At 37.6% G+C, this 20358-nt stretch overlaps 1 protein-coding gene across 1 annotated transcript in view; it reads right to left on the bottom strand.

The window, feature by feature from the left end:
* Window positions 1-12770: 12770 nt before the first annotated feature.
* lpcat4 (lysophosphatidylcholine acyltransferase 4) overlaps window positions 12771-20358 on the bottom strand; it is a 24787-nt gene continuing 17199 nt past the window's right edge. Inside the window, exons 7-13 of the mRNA XM_079839331.1 lie at window positions 19844-19898; window positions 19647-19729; window positions 19201-19326; window positions 18968-19121; window positions 18736-18828; window positions 14565-14700; window positions 12771-13289 (exon numbers count right to left, since the gene is read on the bottom strand). Of these exons, the coding sequence (XP_079695457.1) occupies window positions 13114-13289; window positions 14565-14700; window positions 18736-18828; window positions 18968-19121; window positions 19201-19326; window positions 19647-19729; window positions 19844-19898 (823 nt within the window). The 3' untranslated portion in view covers window positions 12771-13113. The remainder of the gene's footprint in view (window positions 13290-14564; window positions 14701-18735; window positions 18829-18967; window positions 19122-19200; window positions 19327-19646; window positions 19730-19843; window positions 19899-20358) is intronic.

The following is a 20358-nucleotide window of genomic DNA, read 5'->3' as shown; positions in this document are numbered from 1 at the left end:
TATCACTCAGTATATATGTAGTGCAGGCAATGCATATTATCTTTAATGCATGTTTATAACAAAACGAAATATAAAAAACCCTGCCTCTTTTCGTTTACATTAAAAAAAACATACACACAAAATATAGGCATAATATAGGCTATGATTATCACTGTAATAAATTAAATATGACACAAAACACAACCAGTCACTTTTTGTTAAATGTCAGTTTATGTGTGATCATCAATAGCAATTATAAAAGTATAAGTAAAAGGTATAAGAAGCAATACAATAAATAAAGCAATTCAGTCAAAGTCAGCGCTAGGAGACTACAACGGTAAAGTTTAATATCTTAAAAATATAAAGTTATGAAACTTCACTTTGCCCTCAGATAAAACGATCTGTCTAGGAACAAATTATAGATTAATGAGAGCAAAGATCAGCCGTTAGATCTACACAAGACGAGACGGTTTAACCACTACAGAGACATCAGAGCCAGCGGCAGACGGCAGAAGGACTGGCCGAGGAAAGGCGCCTCTCGGCGGGCTCAATGATCAATTGAGCGCCGCTGAACCACTGGAGCTCACAACTCCGAAAACGGCAGATCAAATTTAAAAAAGGCGCTCTCTTTATAAATAAACCACAGATTTGAGCTTTAAACAACTACATTCACTCCTGGAAAGGACTTAAAACTATATTTTGTAAAACATTAACACTACCGGAGTGCTCTCGCTAAGACCCATTCGTTTAGCCACCAAAGGGCCAAGCTGGAATCAGACTTTTGCCCAATCCAGTCGGTGAGACAGCGATAACATCTTTTTTAGATATGAAGGCTTCGAGTGTTGTTCTTTGCTCGGGTTTTAACGAAAAGGAAAAGTTTAAATCGCTTTAAACAGACGCGATAGCTGATTCGAACGAGTGATGCTCCACAGCAGCGGCAAATCTGCTAATGTCGCTGCGCTGTCGTCATCGTGTAAAGCCGCCCCAACGTTTCTAATTGGTGCCGCGATTTCTAGGGTTTAGAAATGGGTTTGAATGGGCTCTTTGCCAGACTACTTGCAGAGCAAATCTAAATTTGCCGGAAGTTGTCTGGGTTTTCCCAGGCTACCAGCTTTGTGGAAGTTTTGACAAACCTTATTAGAAATAACCGTGTGTGGTTTGTACATATACTGTCCTTATTTATGTATGTTATCGCATCTAAGCTCAATTCACTGTAACTCTGATAATTAGCAAATGTCATATTTTTTTAACTGTAACTTGATGAAGACTCAACACAGCCACATGTGTGGCAGATCAAATTAAAGCTGTAGGACGAGTTTGATAAAGTAGAGAACTTGGTTTCTACTCCATTTGGTTCAAAAGTTATTAGCAGAACTATTGAATTAGTGCTTGGTTGTGCAATAATTACAAACCATACATACTTACAGCAAACCTCATAAAACTGAGTATATTGAAACAGTTTCTGGTTCATTTTGACACAGAATGGTGTCGGTTTACCTGTTCAGAAGCTGATCGAGTCTCGACGAGTCTTCATTCCTCTTCAATGTTTTGAGCTGTGAACGAATAGAAATGTGTGCAGTTGTTTTATCAAGGTTTCTTCTCCTGTGGACGTGTGTGTGTTTGACGTCAGCATGTCCTGCAGTGTGTAATCATTGAAACCTGGTTAAGTTTCATCTTTTCTAACTAATATACCTCATACTAAAGCGTTTACATGAAACCTAACATCTTGACGCAAAGGATCCTATATTGTATCTATGTACTAGAACAAAATTAGTTTCAAACATAACAGATGCATCATAAAATCCCCCTTTAGGAGTTTTAAACTGCATTTGAACAGTATACAGATGGAGCTCATGCAAATGAAAAAGTCTCGAGTCCGAGCTGAAGGTCAGAAAGCATCACTGGACTGATATTAAAACACACACAAACGTTTCTTACATTTAGGCAACATTTTGTGTCCTTTTTTTACATCTTTGATTCTCCCCAGGGAAATTCACATTGTACCGCACTAAAAATGAGAATAAAACAAACTTCTGTGACGTCTTTATGAACAGTCACAGTGTGAGGTTGAGAAGAACTGAAACATGATCAAGGAAAGTGACACTAGTGAAGAGAGAAGATGAGAGATGACACCGAAATGTTGCTCTGCAAAGGTTGCTTTTATTTGAAATGCTTTTGAAATGAGATCTGATTTAAACATGTATGAGGCATAGTAATGTTTTTAAGAACAGCTATATTTCAAACCCCACATAGATCTTCAGACTCACAGTGGCTGAAAACAAGTCACGCTGTTTAATAGCAATCAGCTGTGTTCACTCCTTCTTCTTGTCCGTGATAGTGCACAGGATCATCGCCGTCACAGGCAACAATTACACGATATGTGCCTGTTTGACATTCATCAATGACACACTGCTCGCCTTCTTTGTGGCTGTTGACTAAGTACACTCGAAAATCTGCTGTACTTATGAACAAGTTGCCCCCGCGGTGTTCCCCAGCCCCTCCGCAGATGTTTTTAATATTGTTTTGCTCATTCAGAGGAACGAACGACATCAGGTCGGCACGCTCACAGAGACCATTGTTCTTAAGATGGTCTACCCAAGAATTCTCATTCCCGGCGATAAACTCATCTGGGAGGAAATGTCTGTTCCTGAAATCCTCATAATCCGCTCCGTCGCTGAGAGCCAGGATGAAGAGGAGCGAGAGAAGAGCTGATCTCATCCTGACAACAAGAGAAGAAAGAGCAGGTTAGAAAAGTAGAGCCGAGAGATGAGAACAATATTGAGTTGTGTTGGGGACGTTACTACATACAGTCAGCAACATCTTATAAATAATAGACTGCTGACTATATTTAGCTCATTCATTGACCAGATGGTTTTTAAGGAAGCCTTGAATAACCAGGATCCTCCAGACCGGACATTTTACTGTCATTTTATGATTAGTTTGCTTTGCATCATTCCCTTAATTATTTTAATATACTATTTTACTACTGTTTATTGATACTTTTATTTAAAAATGTTTGACTTTTATTGTCATATTATCAGTTTTTATATTAAGTGAATGTCTATTCAGCTTTAACTTCTTTTTTTATTTCGGTTTTTAGTAGCTACTTCAATCGAAAATTATATAGGCTATTTTTAATTATTAAGTTTTTAAAGTTTTCATTTCGGCCACAAAAAATACAATAAAATACAATGTATAGTGCATAAAAGTCGAAAATTGTGACTTACTAAGTCCAAATTATTACTTAAAATGTCCCATTTCTGACATAATAAGTCAAACTTATGACTTTACATACTCAATAGAGCAAGTGCATAAAAGGTGCACATTCATCATTTTGATCAAATGAATATCTAGTAATGATGAATGTTAAATTTGAACTTTATCCATCAAGTAGCCTCTTACGGTACATTACGTAATGACTAGTGTTGTAGTCAAGACCACCTAATCCGAGACCAGACCAGCACTCCTTAAATTCATGAAGATCCACATTACCGCCGGAGAAATGACTTATTTTCATTTAATAAATATAAGTAAGACTCTAATCAAATGAAATCATTAACAACATAATTCATCTTTTCACTGCTGGTACAGAAGATGCATCTCAATCTGTAAATTACAAATGCATAACACATTTTGAGAATAATATTTATTTTTAAATTTTTGGTTTTTAGTTTCAAACACGATGATTGTAATATGCAATGAGAACATTTGGTTTAATCAGCGAAACGCCACTCATTCTGTATGATTATAGGAATAAGCTTGTTTGCTCTAGGACGAGGATTTAGGATATTGCCATCTTTATGGGGACATTTTGAACAGTTGAAATCAAATATGCTCACATTATTAGCACACTATGTTAGTTTGTAAACTCAATTGGCGAGTTTATGGCAGTCAGTTTCTGCAAATTAAATCAATTAACTTGAGTTTTAATTCAACTGTGCTGCCAGCATTTTACAGGAGCGTTTTTTACAGTAAAGAACTGTAAAAACAACAGTATCTTGTAGGTGAAGCTGCTGCCAGTTAATTACTGCAAATTTACACTGCAATTCCTTGTGTATTATTCAATATATTGTAATGTATTAACGCAATATTATTTCACAGATTTTTTTAGTATACTTAAACATTGATCATAAATGTATGGAAATATATTTTCGTTCCGTAAGCGTATCTTAAGTGCCCTTGAGTGAAATACACTTACTTGTATGACTGCAGTTTTTCCTCAAGAGCAGCTCGTCTGGTGGAAGCTGGAAAAGGTGGATGTGTTTGGTCAGCTGCTGCTTAAATACCTAAAACACACCTCGAGTCAGTGTAATAGGCTATAACAAGATAATAAAGCAATATAACTCTTTGAATATGGAAATAACGTATCTGTTCTTGAAACAGCATTTTAATGATTGATATCATATGACAGGTTTTTTTATTTTGCCTTTACAGCAATAAAGATCATTTTCATATCAGTTGCACGTCCTTATGGCAACTGCGGTCACATTTCCAGGTTATAATATTGCACGTACAGCTTTCATGAAAAGCGCATCTTCCTTAACCCTCGTGCACTGCTGGATTTCTGCTTACACTCGTTATGGTCCGGGTCAAATTGACCCTAATTGGATTCAATACAATTCCCCAAAAATCACACTATGAAAAAACACATACAATCAGGTACAAACACTTTTAATATCAATACTTTTCACACATTACAAAGAATAAATATCTGAATTTACGATTTATAAAAATACTTTTAACCACTATTTTTAAGATTGGCCCTTAGGACACTTGCCTTTATACATTTAGAACAATAATATCTTCATCTAAACCTAAAGTAATCTTGACCAACTATATAGCATTTTAAAGCTTTCAGACTCTAATTTTCATATTTGGTGACTGATTTTCAAAAGAGATAACAGAGCAGGAGATAAATAGCGATAGATTCGTCATTTGTGATGCGGTACCAAACTATAACGCGCGCTCTGACTCTTTCCATATGTTTTTTTTATATGCATTTTAGAGATTGAATTCAAATCAAATATTAACATTACTGCCCAAACTACTTTTCAATAGGATGTCTACTGCATAGATATTTTGAAAAGTATGAAAATATAATGTTCAGATCACTCGAACCATATATGGAAATCGAAGAGTCTACATGTCATCTAGCGGAAAACGTTGGTACTGCGCACAAAAACATCTTTTTTTTAAGATATCAACCTAAAATTTGGTACATAATTTGTTCAGATATTTAGCTTTGATTTTCTTGAGGTTTTAAAATTGAACATGTTTTGTAAAATGTATATTTTATATAAAATATAAAAATATATATATCTATATGTTAAATATTTTACATGTTCATAAAGTTCTATAACTTGTTTTAAACTTTACTTTTACACACGACTTATACATTGATGGCCGATTTCAAAACACTGCTTCATGAAGTTGTTAATCTCAGCAAGACACTGGCACTTCAGGACTAGAGTTGAAGAGCTCTGAGATACACAAAGTGTTTTGTATTTTGTGTCTGTACAGTTGCTTTTGAACAGCTGTCCTACATGGGTCAAATTGACCCGCAAACAGCAAGAGTGTATAAAATGTTAGCATAATATAATAATAATGCACATTTCACAACACATCAGCATGTTGAAACTTTGCATGCATGTTAATGACCCTAAATGAGAAACGGTCACACAATTTCAAGAAAAACAATGTAGGTTAGATAGTATTTCAGATAGATTGAATAAATAAATTATAGCTCATTTTTACCATTTGTGGCATACAAAAAAAATTCTGTATTGAAATAAATGGGGAAAAGCTATTTTTTTTAGCTTCATAGGTTAGTAAAAAACTAAAATAATAAAATATAACCAAGAAATATTATTATTTTGGGTCTCTACAATTGCCGTAGAACATTAAAATATGCGGGTCAAATTGACCCGTGAACATCACGAACGTAACAGTAAATGTGTGTGTATATGTCAAAACACATCAGCGTGTTGAAACTTTGCATGCATGTTCATGACCCTAAATGAGAAAAAGTCACAAAATTTAAAGAAAAAAAACATAGGTTAACTGATATTTCTGACAACTTAAAAATCAAAACGGGTCAAATTGATCCGCAACATAACACAAGGGTTAAAAGCAGGGTTTGTTTTGCACATTCTGAAAGTTTGTTGGGCTTTTCCACCATCAGACCAAACAGTTACCATTGCTGAATTATGTTGTACTGTCAGGTTTTTCAATTGTGGTGCTCAGAAATCAGACGTGACCAACAGATATGGTTCTAAAAATCGTTCTCAGTATTAAAAAATAGCAGAGTTCACAGCACACCTATACAGTGGCGCCTCCAGAAATTTTTCATAGGGGTGGCCAGATGGGGCCACTTAAAATCTTGGGGTGGCACACCAAAACTAGAAACCATAATTTCAGAATTGTATTCTACTGGTGTAGTAAACCGGCCTGTAGAAAACTATCAGAAAGACTTAGGGAAACTCCTACTGATATACTTTGGTTTATTGTGTTATATTTAATGTTACTAATTATATAATGTGCATAGACTAATAACAGTACAGTTAACATTTTGAGTTGCACAACAATTCTGTTTTATTTTGCAATTATATTTGGCATAAGGTGTACATTTATTGCAAACAAAACAGTTACTGGGGAAAAGCAGATACAAATAAAAGCATCCTCCTCCTCATCCTCACTATTACTAAGCCTCTCTTGCTCCCCTGCCATCTCTTTCACTCCTCCTTCTGTACTTTTCTTCTTAAAATAAGAAGAGATGTCTGTGGACTTTCTCTTCATTGTCTGAAAATTGATATAACTTGCACCAGCTAACGACGTTAGCTAGGTAACGTTAACTCTTGTCAAAACGTGTCAAAGACACATCAAAAAGCTGCTGTAACAGTATACTGTAACCATTTGGCACTTAAAAAGCACGTCACGACACATAATTCCCCATCTTCTTTTACTAAAGAATATTTTTTGACTTATTTACGGTAGTCTTCTTCGTCTTCTTACTTCTTTTGAAACTGTTGACTGACGGGCACGCGCTGAGTGTTGCCAACTCTCGCGAGACAAATAAGCAACCGCAGCTTCAAAAACAAGCCCAAAACAAGCCCAATATTATTAAATTATTTATTATCATCAATATTATTTATAATAAATATTTTTTTATCAATAAATGGGCCTGCAACATATTACACTGAAACCTTTCGGAGTTTGAAAAGCAAAAACAGATGTTATTTTACAAAAATTATCAAATTGCAATAAGGACACTCAATATCCTCCGATCAGCTGTGAACAGAAGTGGTTTGGAGATGGAAAAAGAGAAAAAGTGACAAGAAGGCCAATTATGGTAACCCATAGTCGGAGTTAATGCACACATATAATGGGCAGTAAGTAGTGAACACACACTGCAAAACCTTGTAAAAGATAAGCCCTACATCTCAATGTGCATATACTATCTGCCCTAAATAGTATTGAAAATTACTAATGTCACATACTATTTATTACTATATGATTGATAGTATGCACACTGGGACACAGACAAGCACTAAGGGAGCGCTACAATATAGCCACATATTTATAATAAAATAAATTCGAACCATATAGGCTACCTACTGTTATTATTAGTTTACTTTTTTTTAAATAATAGCCTGTAATTTTAAAAACATTACAAAAATATATTTTTTAATTAAATTAGCTGCCTCTCCTCCCTGTTTCCTCTCCATCTCTGTACATCTCTGCTGGTGGCATTGTGTGTAAAAATGTATACGTCTATTTAAGTCTACTAACTATCATTACGTGCATTTATAACGTCACATGCCTGCACGTTGAACGCGATTTCTCTTCAATGAGGGGGAGAAGGAGGCGGGATGTATGAGGACGGATTACTACAGCACTTGTATCTTTGCACTGAATGGCTATTAGCTGTGAGAAGACAGTGTCAGGCAATGTTTTGGACAAAACAGTGACCATAAATGTAAAGAAACGAAGTTGCTTATATTTTCCTAACAAGCAACCACATTTTTTAAAATAAGCCCAAAAAACCGCAACCCGCGACTCGTGATTTTTGAACGTGACTTGCCAAAAAAGAAGCCCAAAGTCGCGTGTTATACGCGGACTTGGCAACTATGGCGCTGACCTGTACTGTTGCTGTCTGAGCGCGCAACAGCGGCATCGGGGGAGGGGCGGGCTGTGTGTGATCGAAGGTCTAGAGCGGCTTGCCTGCCTGGCTGTGCATTAGGGATGAAATGCATAACTAATGCTACTAAAATTTATACTGGCCATGGGGTGGCCAGTGGGGTGGCCAGTGGGGTGGCCAGGAGTCGGCCAGGGGTGGCCACGGCCACCCCTGGCCACCCCCTGGTGGCGCCACTGCACCTATAATGCCAACAGCACAGAGAAATTATATCGTTGGAATCACTTTCAGAACGATTTTTTTTCCAGCCAAAGAGCCATTGACAGCCAATCAGAATCCGTCCTGCTTTAAAGAGATCGGCAAGACAACAAAACGACATGTGCTTTTAATAAACAGAACAGTTATCGTTATAAGGTTAAAGGTGTAAGAAAAAAGACACACACAATGTATTTTTACAGTAATAAACTGGAAATGAAAAAAAGTTATATAATGGCAACGCTGTTTCCAGTAGTTTACTGTAAAATTGAGTTGTGTGTCACCATTGTGCTGAAGAGTCCAGTCAGCAGAAGACCAGAAACACTGATGATGATGTGCTGATGTTGATTTATTTAATGCATGGTATTTTTACAGTAACATACTGTAGAGTACAGTAAATAACTGTAAATGACTGGCAACAGTGTTGGCCTTATTCTACTGTAAAAAAGCCTGGTAAGGTTTAACAGTGTGTGAGTATATATATAAATGCCTGATATAGGACAACTGTGGCTGTATGCAAGTTATGTTTGCCAAAATAATATACTAAAATGCTAAGTGCTGTGTAAAACACACTCATCAGAGCTATACAAATGATGATACAAAATGTTTTAAATTATGGCATGGCTACTGTATTCATATCATATCAGGGTTCCCACGCTTCTTGAAAGTACTTGAAAGTTCTTGAATTTCAGACACATGGATTCAAGGCCTGGAAAGTACTTGAAAAACAAACATAGGTCTTTGAAAGTGCTTGAATTAAGTGTGAACTATATTTTGTTAGAGTAGCATTGGTGCTATTACAGAAATTGGCCTTCATGTGCTGCCAAAGCCAGAACAAAACAGCATTACGGGAGGAAGCTATTTCAATATATTTCTGCTGTTCCATAAGCGCCATCTGCTGTCAAAAGCCCTATTCGTACGGTAGTTGTTTCTTGTGGGGTCGTAAGGTATTTCCATCATTGACAGAGGCTAGTCAGTGATTTTATTGCCGCCCGAATCCAGAATGTTAGTGTTTTTCTCCCACCACCCGCGTTAAAATCCCCGGCCGAATTACCTCCTGTTTATAGACAAACACCAAGGACGTGTGGTCATTTAATTGCCGTCCAAAGTCCACATCTCTGAGTTTTCAAAATGAGATCACTTCAAAATTCACTGTTTATATCCTTTTTGACCCCTGCAGGCCACCGTACAGTTGCGCTTTGCTGTAATTTGGATGCATTTGATCTAGACTTTCATTACTGAAATGCTGGCAAGTATTTACAAGAGCAATATATTTCATCACCGTTCAAAAAATAAAAAGAAGAAAAGCACGTAAACATATGAAACGGGCCGTTATTACGGCAGCGATTATATATGTTAAATGTAATATATGTGCAGGTCTTAAAAGCCTTCAAATTGATTTTTAAAAAGGTACATGTACAGGTGATTAAAAAAATAATTTAGCATATTTTGAATGCCTAACAATTAACTTGTCCATATCTTTTCATCTAATTGGAAAACAATATTATCTCTATATTTTGATGTTTTAATTAAGTAATGATTTATAAAAAAGAAAACTAAAACTAGTGTGAAATAAATGTTAAAAGCAGGATTAAGAGCGCTGCAAACTGCATCTCTCGTTAAAACTCGCTCGCTCTTGTACACCAGCCTCTTTCCTCATTGGATTTTTTAAAATTGGAAATTTTTCCTCATTGGAAATTGTATTGTAGTTGTCAGTATATGCCTTAGCGTTACTGCATTAATGATAGACACAGGTACAGTAGGTGTTTGATATATTGTCAGTAACACACGCACCTTTATCGTATTTATTGTGCTTGATTTAAAATAAAAGGTGCTTTAAAAAGTCCTTGAATCTGGTGTTCATGAAAGAGTGGGAACCCTGTCATATGGATATCCATTTGCATATATTATGGTTACAATCAATGGTTGTGAAGAAGAGTCCGTATCTCTGCTTTGCATTTACAATGTGAGCTCATAGTAATCTATGTGGTTTGCAAAAACATAGTAAAAATCGGCCAGAGGAAAAAAACTGATGTTAAAAAGTCAAGGGTCAAGAGCTCAACTAAAGCTAACACTGATCCCCATCATGGTAACCTCAAACTAAACATTTTCAATTAAACATCAATATCTAAACCTCTTTTAATACTCAATAAGAATGTATGATTTTCACTTTCAACCTAAATGTGTCATCTGAATGATGTTAGAGTGTCTGCTGGGAAATGTCCCGCTAAAACTTTATATAGTTTGTGTTTGGGGATAATGTTCTATAAATCACTAAACATGTTTAGCATGTGTTTAAAGAATGGTATTCTTCCTTTAGTAGATCATTCTGGTAACAAAAATAAAACTATCTACTGAAAACATTAGAAGAACACAATGTCCTCAGAACATTTCATCTCCCTCATCTGAACTGCAATAGTGATGCATTTCAAAATAAGAGTCACGGTTTATTTCAAGCGTGTTTATAATTAAGTCACGCATTATATACGCTTTTCCCTGGTCATTATTGATATTTTGGTTACACAATAAACTGTATTTTATTTAATTCCCATTTATTTTATAGTCAGGAGGAAAGATAAGAACAGTATTTGACACACATTATTCAATAAAGCATCAGGGTTATAATAGTTCACTAAAACCATTCTCATTACTTCATTCAATAAATGTCAACTGAAATTAAAAACGAAATAAACTTATTTGAAGCTTTTGCTTAACCTCATACACTAACTAATGAAAACTATGTAGACAAAAAAATATATATATTGTTAAGCCTAATCAAAAATCTTTCTCCTGTATTTGTGCGCTTGAGCGCTCAAAATCACGCACGATCACACTGTACACAATGGTTTGATCAATAAGTAAGATCAACATTTTTACGTTGCTTTAACTCGTCAAAATAAGTACAGCAATTTTCAACTTGTTTTATAAGTTATACAAGATTCAACTCATTTTTAAGTCAATTTAATGCAATATAAGTTGAATGAAATGTCAGTTTTGTCATATATTCATGGAGCAGTCGGTTATGTAATGCAGAACAATTGAACTAAAATCATTAGATCTCAGCAGTGTTAATTTTGACAGCATATTTTGATTTAGTTTTAGTCATAGTCTTTTGACTAAAATGCCATTTAGTTTTAGTCATATTTTAGTCACCTGGATTGTTTTTAGTTTTAGTCTAATTTTAGTCGACTAAATCTAATGAGTTTAGTTAGCTGTAATACATTAAGAATTTAAGCATTACATAACCGACGGTCACTTGAACTGACATTTTGACATCATTTTGTTTTTGACATTAAAAATACACGAAAGAGAGCTCAATTAACTTTTTTGTTTGTTTTTAAAAACATCTATATAGTTTTTATAACTTTGTATTTCTGTTTTAGTTAGTAGACCATATCAGGTTAAGCTAAAGCTTCAAATAAGTTTGTTTATTTACTTTTTTAATTTCAGTTAACATTTATTTAATTTCAAGTAACAAAGATTTTTTTTAATGGTTTTAGTTAACTGATACTTTATTGAATATGTGTCAAATACTGGTCTTTCCTCCTGACTATGAATTAAATGGGAATTAAATTAAATACAGTTTATTGTGTAACCAAAAACGAATACATAATGCGTGACTTTTAATTATAAACCAGCTGGAAATACACCGGGACTCTTATTTTGAAATCTCGCCTCTATCGCAGTTGCAGGAGCTCATTCAAGTTGAGGAGATAAAATATGCATTGTTATAATATCAAAATAATATAATTCACACTCATCAGAGCTATACAAATGATGCTGCAAAACGTTTTACATTATGGCATGGCTATCGTACTCCCATCATATGGATATCATTTTGCATATAGTACGGTTATAATCAGGGGTTGTGAAGAAGAGTCTGTATTCTTATCTCTGCTTTGCATTTACATTTCTACATCTACAGCGTGAGGTCACAGTAATCTATGTGGTTTGCAAACACAGTTAAAGCAGCCGGAGAACAAACTGATGTTAAAGAGTCAACTAAAGCTAACACTGATCTCCATCATGGTGACCAACTCTTCACCATCAGCATCTAAACCTCTGTTTATACTCAATAAGAATTTATTTAACATTTGGATGTTTTAGACGGTTGTAACAATGCGTATTTCATCTCCCATTACGTGATTTTTAACCCCTTACTTGCAGGAATTGGAGCAAATCTCACCATTAGACTCTGGTTTTGGTGATTTACGGTAATGTGATGGAGATCGGCCCGTGTGTGAGCTCTATTATTGCTCCATTTATTATTAAATCCGGTCTGTGATATCGCACAGCTCTACTGGACAGGACTAATGTCTCTGGTTTCTCCAGTATACAAAGCTTAAAATGACAAACGTACACTCAAGAGCAGACGGTTCAAGTAAAGACAGGAAACTTCACGTCCGTATTTAAGAATTTTAATATATTAAAGTATAAAATAATATAACAGTACAAATGTCTCTGGTTTCTCCAATATACAAAGCTTAAAATGATGAAAAATATACACGTTTAAATACACATACAGATCCTTCAGGCATAATCATTATAAAATATGGGTATTTGTTCAAGGCACATTCATGTAGTGGTATATTCTCACAGTATCATTCCCAGCGCAGAGATTCACATGAAAGTAATAATAATAATCACTCACACACACGTAAACGTTACCCTTTCTCTCACACACACAGTCCACGTTCGTTATTGCACATGCAGCTCCCAGTATAGTGATGAAGCGAGCGTCCGGCTCAGTCTGACTTCCTATCGGTCGCTCCGCAGCCGCTGTAAATCCCGTTGTTGTTGCCGATGGCCTTCCCATTGGGAACTCCGCTGGGATTCCCGTCAGCGAGTCCACTGGAGTGGAGATACTCCGTCAGGACCTTCCCGTAAACCGGATGTGTCATCAATACGTCTTGCAGAGAAGCTTGAGGAGATCAACACACAGCCAATTAGCACTGGATAGCTTATTTCATTACTTCATTTGATATATTACAATCTCTTTCTCAAAGCTGGAGTGTGTATTAATAAATCCGGCTATTTCCAGACAGTGAGGTAAAACGGTCACTGGTGTATGTGACTCTGAATATCCCGTTGGTTATGTGTGTGTGATGTTAGATAAAGTTTAGCAGCTATTTCAACATGTCAGCGGGACATTTACAGACACACATTATCCTCTCCGGCCGTTACAAGTGCAGGAAGCTTTCCACTAGACAATAAAAACAATAAAAGGTCATTGCAGCTTCTCTCACAATTCTGAGGGTTTTTTTCAGAATTGCGAGATGTAAAGTCAGATTTGCGAGATGTAAAGTTGGAATTGGAAGATGTAAAGTCGGAATTTTCGAGATACAAAGTCGGAATTACGAGTTATAGTTGGCATTGCGAGTTATAGTTGGAATTACGAGATGTAAAGTCGAAATTGCGAGTTATAGTTGGAATTGCGAATTATAGTCGGAATTGCGAGTTATAGTTGGAATAGCGAGATGTAAAGTCGAAATTGCGAGTTATAGTTGGAATTGCGAATTATAGTCGGAATTGCGAGTTATAGTTGGAATAGCGAGATGTAAAGTCGAAATTGCGAGATATAGTTGGAATTGCAAGATGTAAAGTCGGAATTGCGAGTTATAGTTGGAATATGGAGATGTAAAGTCGGAATTGCGAGTTATAGTTGGAATTGCGAGATGTTAAGTCGGAATTGTGAGTTATAATTATAATTGTAATTGTAAAGTCGAAATTGCGAGATATAGTTGGAATTGCAAGATGTAAAGTCGGAATTGCGAGTTATAGTTGGAATTGCGAGATGTAAAGTTGAAATTGTGAGTTATAAAGTCAGGATTCCAGCAGTTCCATTTCGATGTGGGATGTAGTTTAAGAACATTTTCCTCAATCCTCATTAAAAATGAAATTAGGGAAGGCAAAAGTAGTGTAGTTAGTGTAGGTCCTAATATTAATTTAATAATAATAATAAAAATAGCCTTAAAATAAAAATGTAATACATTAACGGCAAAACGAGCCAATTATGGTCTTCTCTGGCCATGGTCTATCGGCACAACCCTGAGTGGTGGAACTGATGACACATGATGGAGATGATGTTTATAGATGTGTGTTATGGACACAGTGAACACAGTTACTCTACGAGCAGAGCATTGCTCTAGAGGCTGGACGTCCCCTTTCACAGCTCTGCGGTTCAGTGCTGGCTCACCTTCAGTGGGGCGCCCTCTGCTGGTCAGCTCACAGTACATCTCCCCAATATCATACTGAGGGATTCCCACCAGCGCCCCCATCAGGCCGGACAGGTCATCTGCACTCAGCAGCCCATCCCGGTCAGTGTCGTACCACTGCCAACACACACACACACACACACACACACACACACACTCATGTTTGTTTCACACACACACACACTCATGTTTGTTTTTGTGAAATGTGAGGACATTCCAAAGGCGTAATGGTTTTTATACCGTACAAACCGTATTTTCTATCCCCTTACACTGCCCCTAAACCTACCCATCACTCACACACACACACACACACACACACACACACACACACACACACACACACACACACACACACACACACACACACACACACACACACACACACACACACACACACACACACACACACACACACACACACACACACACACACACACACACACACACACACACACACACACACACACACACACACACACACACACACACACACACACACACACACACACACACACACACACACACACACACACACACAGAGACGAGTGAAATGTTTGAATGTGATGGTGTAACTCATGTGATCAGGGCTCCAGACTCACTGTTTTCTCCACTGGCCCCCAACTGAACATTCAGGGGCGCACACCGTAAATCAACATGCTAACCAAATCTACTCATTTACCATTTTTAATTTCGGTTCTTTTTATTATACTGTACCGGTACATATATATATATATATATATTTTTATATATAACATAATTAAGAACATAATTAACATGGCTTTATAATCTGAAAAGTTAAATATCTATAGCAAAAGACACCGCAAAGTTTGAACAACAATATAAAACATCTGTGTGTAAATGGACCAGTGTGCAGCATTCGGAAGATCTGCTAACATTAATATTACAGTGAAGAACAAACCTACAGAGAAATCTAATAAAGTAATGAAATGTAAAATAACACTGCAGAGTTTTCACTGTATAAATTGATAGATTAATGCTTATAAAAGCTAAAGTTATTCATTCAAGAGATGTGAATATTTTCTATTTGCCTTATGTTCGATTCGAATGGCGAATGAAAAAAACAAATCTTTCCTTTCCTCTTTTCCTCCTCTTTCTCCTCCTCTTTCTCTTTCTCTCTTCTGGATTGCGAATAGCAAAAATGCATCACGGACAAATGGTTTAATATTCTCATATAGACACGGCTGGCAAAGATAGAATTTGCCAGATATAACGTCTATCAATTATGAATATTCAGTGTATTTTCTTCATTTCTCCAGTATGACAGCAGGCAGATGTATTGATGATATTAAACACTGGATGACGTGTAATTTTCTGCTATTAAATTCAGATAAAACGGAGGTATTACTTATTGGTCCAAAAAATTGCCCACAAAACCTCTCACAATACAACTTTAACTTGGAAGGATGTCCTGTCGCTTTATCCACTACAGTAAAAGACCTGGGTGTTATATTAGACCGCAACTTATCTTTCGAAAGTCATATTTCATATGTTACAAAAACGGCATTTTTCCACCTTAGAAACATTGCCAAGCTACGTAACATGCTATCTATTTCTGATGCAGAAAAGTTAGTTCATGCATTCATGACCTCGAGATTAGATTACTGTAATGCTTTATTAGCTGGTTGTCCTGCATCCTCAATAAACAAACTACAGGTAGTCCAAAACGCAGCTGCTAGAGTTCTTACTAGGTCAAGAAAATATGATCATATAACACCAATTTTATCATCTCTACACTGGTTACCTATTAAGTTCCGTATCAATTACAAAGTATTGCTACTGACCTATAAAGCCCTAAATGGTTTAGCTCCAGTGTATTTAACTGATCTTTTATCGACCTACAATCCATCGCGCTCTTTAAGATCACTAAACTCGAGGCTTCTGGTCATTCCTAGGATATCTAAGTCCACTAAAGGAGGGAGGGCATTTTCACATTTAGCTCCTAAACTCTGGAATAGTCTTCCTGATATTGTTCGAGGCTCAGACTCGCTGTCCCAGTTTAAAACTAGATTAAAGACGCATCTCTTTAGCCAAGCATTCACATTATAATTAAGTTTTATACTACAGTTAAATCGGATCAAAAGCATTAATATTCTGAACAGCAGCTACGCTAATCATTTCCCATCTGCTTTTCTGTTGTTATCTCGGGACACTAGTCCCGAGGTAACTAGTTCGTCAGCTCCAGTTTGTATCCAGCCTCTCATGGAGACTTCAGATGCCCCAACACCTGTGAAGAGACGACTCGCTGCCTGTGAAGAGACGACTCAACGCCAGCGTTGTTATGGCCTAAAATAATACATGATTGATTAACTTATCCTAACATTTTTTCTTTAACATTCTCTTTTCTAACATTTTTCAATGTACATTTATGAAATGCACTTTCTGTGAAGCTGCTTTGAAACAATGTGTATTGTGAAAAGCGCTATACAAATAAATTTGAATTGAATTGAATTGAATTGAATGTACTGGTCACACATGAGCTGGATGTAAAATTCACTCACACACTCTCACATTTCAGTCGCAAAATGCGGCCGTTTAGTCTCAGTCTGGAGCCCTGAGGGATGGTTTTTTACCACTTCATTATTTTGGCTTTGAATTTGGTTTGTTGGAAATATAAACTGAATTTAGAAATGCTTTTGAAATTAAAAACTTTGCGTTAAATAAACAAAATATATATTTGAAATGAAGAGCGTTTGGAGTGGAGAATAATCTGTTCCCTGAGTCACGGCCTTTGCTGTTATTGAGTGTACACAAATAAAAGTAGACAGTTTATAGTTTATAATCTCTGTGTGGCTGAAAATGACGGAGTATTGAGTTTATGCTGTCATAAAGGAAAAGATCCACCAGAAGCGCCGACGACTTGGGTTACAGATTTAGTTTCATATAGTTAGGCTTGTTTGAATGTTGTTATGTTTGAATATTATTATATGTTGATTATGAAAAGTGAGCAGCATGAGTAAGCATCAGATGCGCATGTGTCTGGATTTTGAGCACTTCATTGAATTGTGTTTTCTAGAAAATCTTTCTTTAAAAGTAATTTTATTTGTATAAATTGTGTTTTAATTTTGATCAATGTTTAATCAGCTATTTGCCTGTATATGTAATAAATAAGAAGTAAACAGAGATGGTCTGGAATGGATTGATGTGCGTAACTGGGCTGGTCGTGTAATAACTTCTGTATGCTGGCAATAAATATTTCTGTAAGTGTGTCTATAATGTGATATGCTAAACTGATTTTATTGCGCGTGTGGGTTCTTGTTCTGCTCCAAGTTTACTTGTCACTTGTATTTTGTATGTTTGTTGTAGTTTTGGCTCCACCTAGTGGCAGTTCACTAGAGAAATCAGCATCTCCTCAATCTGTAGATGATATATCCTGTGTCCTGCGTTTGTAAGAGCATCATCTGGAAGTCAATTCTTCATTATAGAATGCTTGATGTTACATATTTGCATATATTTGTGATAAGTTTATTCAAAGCTTTGATTTAGAGTCATTTTTGTGATAGCCTTAGAGGTAATAAATATTAGCCTATTAGCCTGTGTTATTCATACAGATGAATGATTGATATGAAAAGTGCGGGTGATGCAGATGCGCTTGTAAAAGGAAATTAAAATATGAGAAACTTTATTACAGTTTGTAATGTGAAAATTGTATTTATCAATAATAATCTGACATGTGAAGTTTTCCTTGAGTTAAAGACATAAAAATGAGAGAGAGATTTTCTGCCATTACACACACTCTCTCTGCCCAGTGCTCTACACTGAGAAGCGGACACACAATCCACTACTTCATTCCCTCCATTTGCTAAAGCGTGCACATTATACACTGATCAGGCATAACATTATGACCGGTGAATAGCACTGATGATCTGTTAGTGGGTGGGGTATATTCGGCAGCAAGTGAACATTAGTCCTCAGAGTTGATGTGTTAGAAGCAGGAGAAATGGCCAAGCGTAAGGATTAGATTCTTATATAACACACAGTCAGAGCAGTGTGTGTGTGTCGACACCTCACTCAGAACACACAGCAAAATATGGGTTTATGACACGACACACCCGTGGACACACACACACACACACACACACACACACACACACACACACACACACACACACACACACACACACACACACTCACCGTGAACGCCGTGTGTATGAGAGACTCCAGACTTCTGAAGCCACAAACGGCCGACACGCTCAGACAAACCTGCCTCACGTCCACCGTCTCGTCCTGCACACACACACACACACACACACACACACACACACACACACACACAACACACACACACACACACACACTGATCGTTGGTTTGTTGCTTTGGATAAATACATCACACACACACACACACACACACACACACACTTACCTTTGAGTAAAGCGAGCAGATGTTCAGGGCCGTCTTTCTGTCCTTGAGCCCCAGAAGAGCGGTCAGGTGATCGGCCGTTACCATGGCGCTCTGGCCTGAGTGACAGCTGTCAATCATGCTGTTCATCACAGCCTCCACCTGAGTGCTCGAAAGACTGTGGATGAGGAGAAGGAAAGAGTGAGACAAACGAGTGCAGAGATCCTGAACACACACACACACACACACACACTCACCCGTGCTTGTGGAGCAGTCTGAGTGTTTCCTGAGCCGGGGGTTCCAGTGGAAGCGAGAGGTTTCCCAGCTTTTGAACAGGAAATCGGCCCTCCATCACATAATCAGTGGCGGGAACGCCGAGCGCTCTGGGGAGAGAGAATGACACAGTAGAGGTGTGTGTGTGTGTGTGTGTGTGTGTGTGTGTGTGTGTGTGTGTGTGTGTGTGTGTGTGTGTGTGTGTGTGTGTGTGTGTGTGTGTGTGTGTGTGTGTGTGTGCGTGTGTGTGTGTGTGTGTGTGTGTGTGTGCGTGTGTGTGTGCGTGTGTGTGTGTGTGTGTGTGTGTGTGTGTGTGTGTGTGAGTGTGTGTGTGTGTGTGTGTGTGTGTGTGAGAGTGTGTGCGTGTGTGTGTGTGTGTGTGCGTGTGTGTGTGCGTGTGTGTGTGTGTGTGAGCGGGTCTTTGACTCACGTGGCCATGAGCTTCTGCACGTTCTCAGCGTACAGGTCTGGGTTTCCCTTCTCCTCCTGTGACGGCGTGTAGACCGGCAGGAACTACAGCCAATCAGAGCAGAGGAGCATTACTGGCTGAGATTCTATTGGTCACCGCTGTAGCCATGCTGGACGTGATTGGCTCTGGTTCATGTCAATCAAAAGAAGTGCACTCACCTCCACAGTAACGCTGGTGTAGAGCTGAGAGGTGGTGTGCCAGAGAGAGCCCAGCCTGAGGAGAAGACCAGACCAGATCAAGACCAGATCAAGACCAGACCAGATCAAGACCAGACCAGATCAGACCAGACCAGATCAAGACCAGACCAGATCAAGACCAGACCAGATCAAGACCAGATCAAGACCAGACCAGATCAAGACCAGACCAGATCAAGACCAGATCAAGACCAGACCAGATCAAGACCAGATCAAGACCAGACCAGATCAGACCAGATCAAGACCAGACCAGATCAAGACCAGACCAGATCAAGACCAGACCAGATCAAGACCAGACCAGACCAGATCAGACCAGACCAGATCAAGACCAGACCAGATCAAGACCAGACCAGATCAAGACCAGATCAAGACCAGACCAGATCAAGACCAGACCAGATCAGATCAGACCAGATCAAGACCAGACCAGATCAGACCAGATCAAGACCAGACCAGATCAAGACCAGACCAGACCAGATCAA

The sequence above is a fragment of the Gobio gobio genome (assembly GCF_949357685.1).
Source record: "Gobio gobio genome assembly, chromosome: 2".
Classification (NCBI taxonomy): domain Eukaryota; kingdom Metazoa; phylum Chordata; class Actinopteri; order Cypriniformes; family Gobionidae; genus Gobio; species Gobio gobio.
The sequence above is the reverse complement of the archived record's forward strand: the minus strand, read 5'-3'. Positions and strand labels throughout refer to the sequence as shown.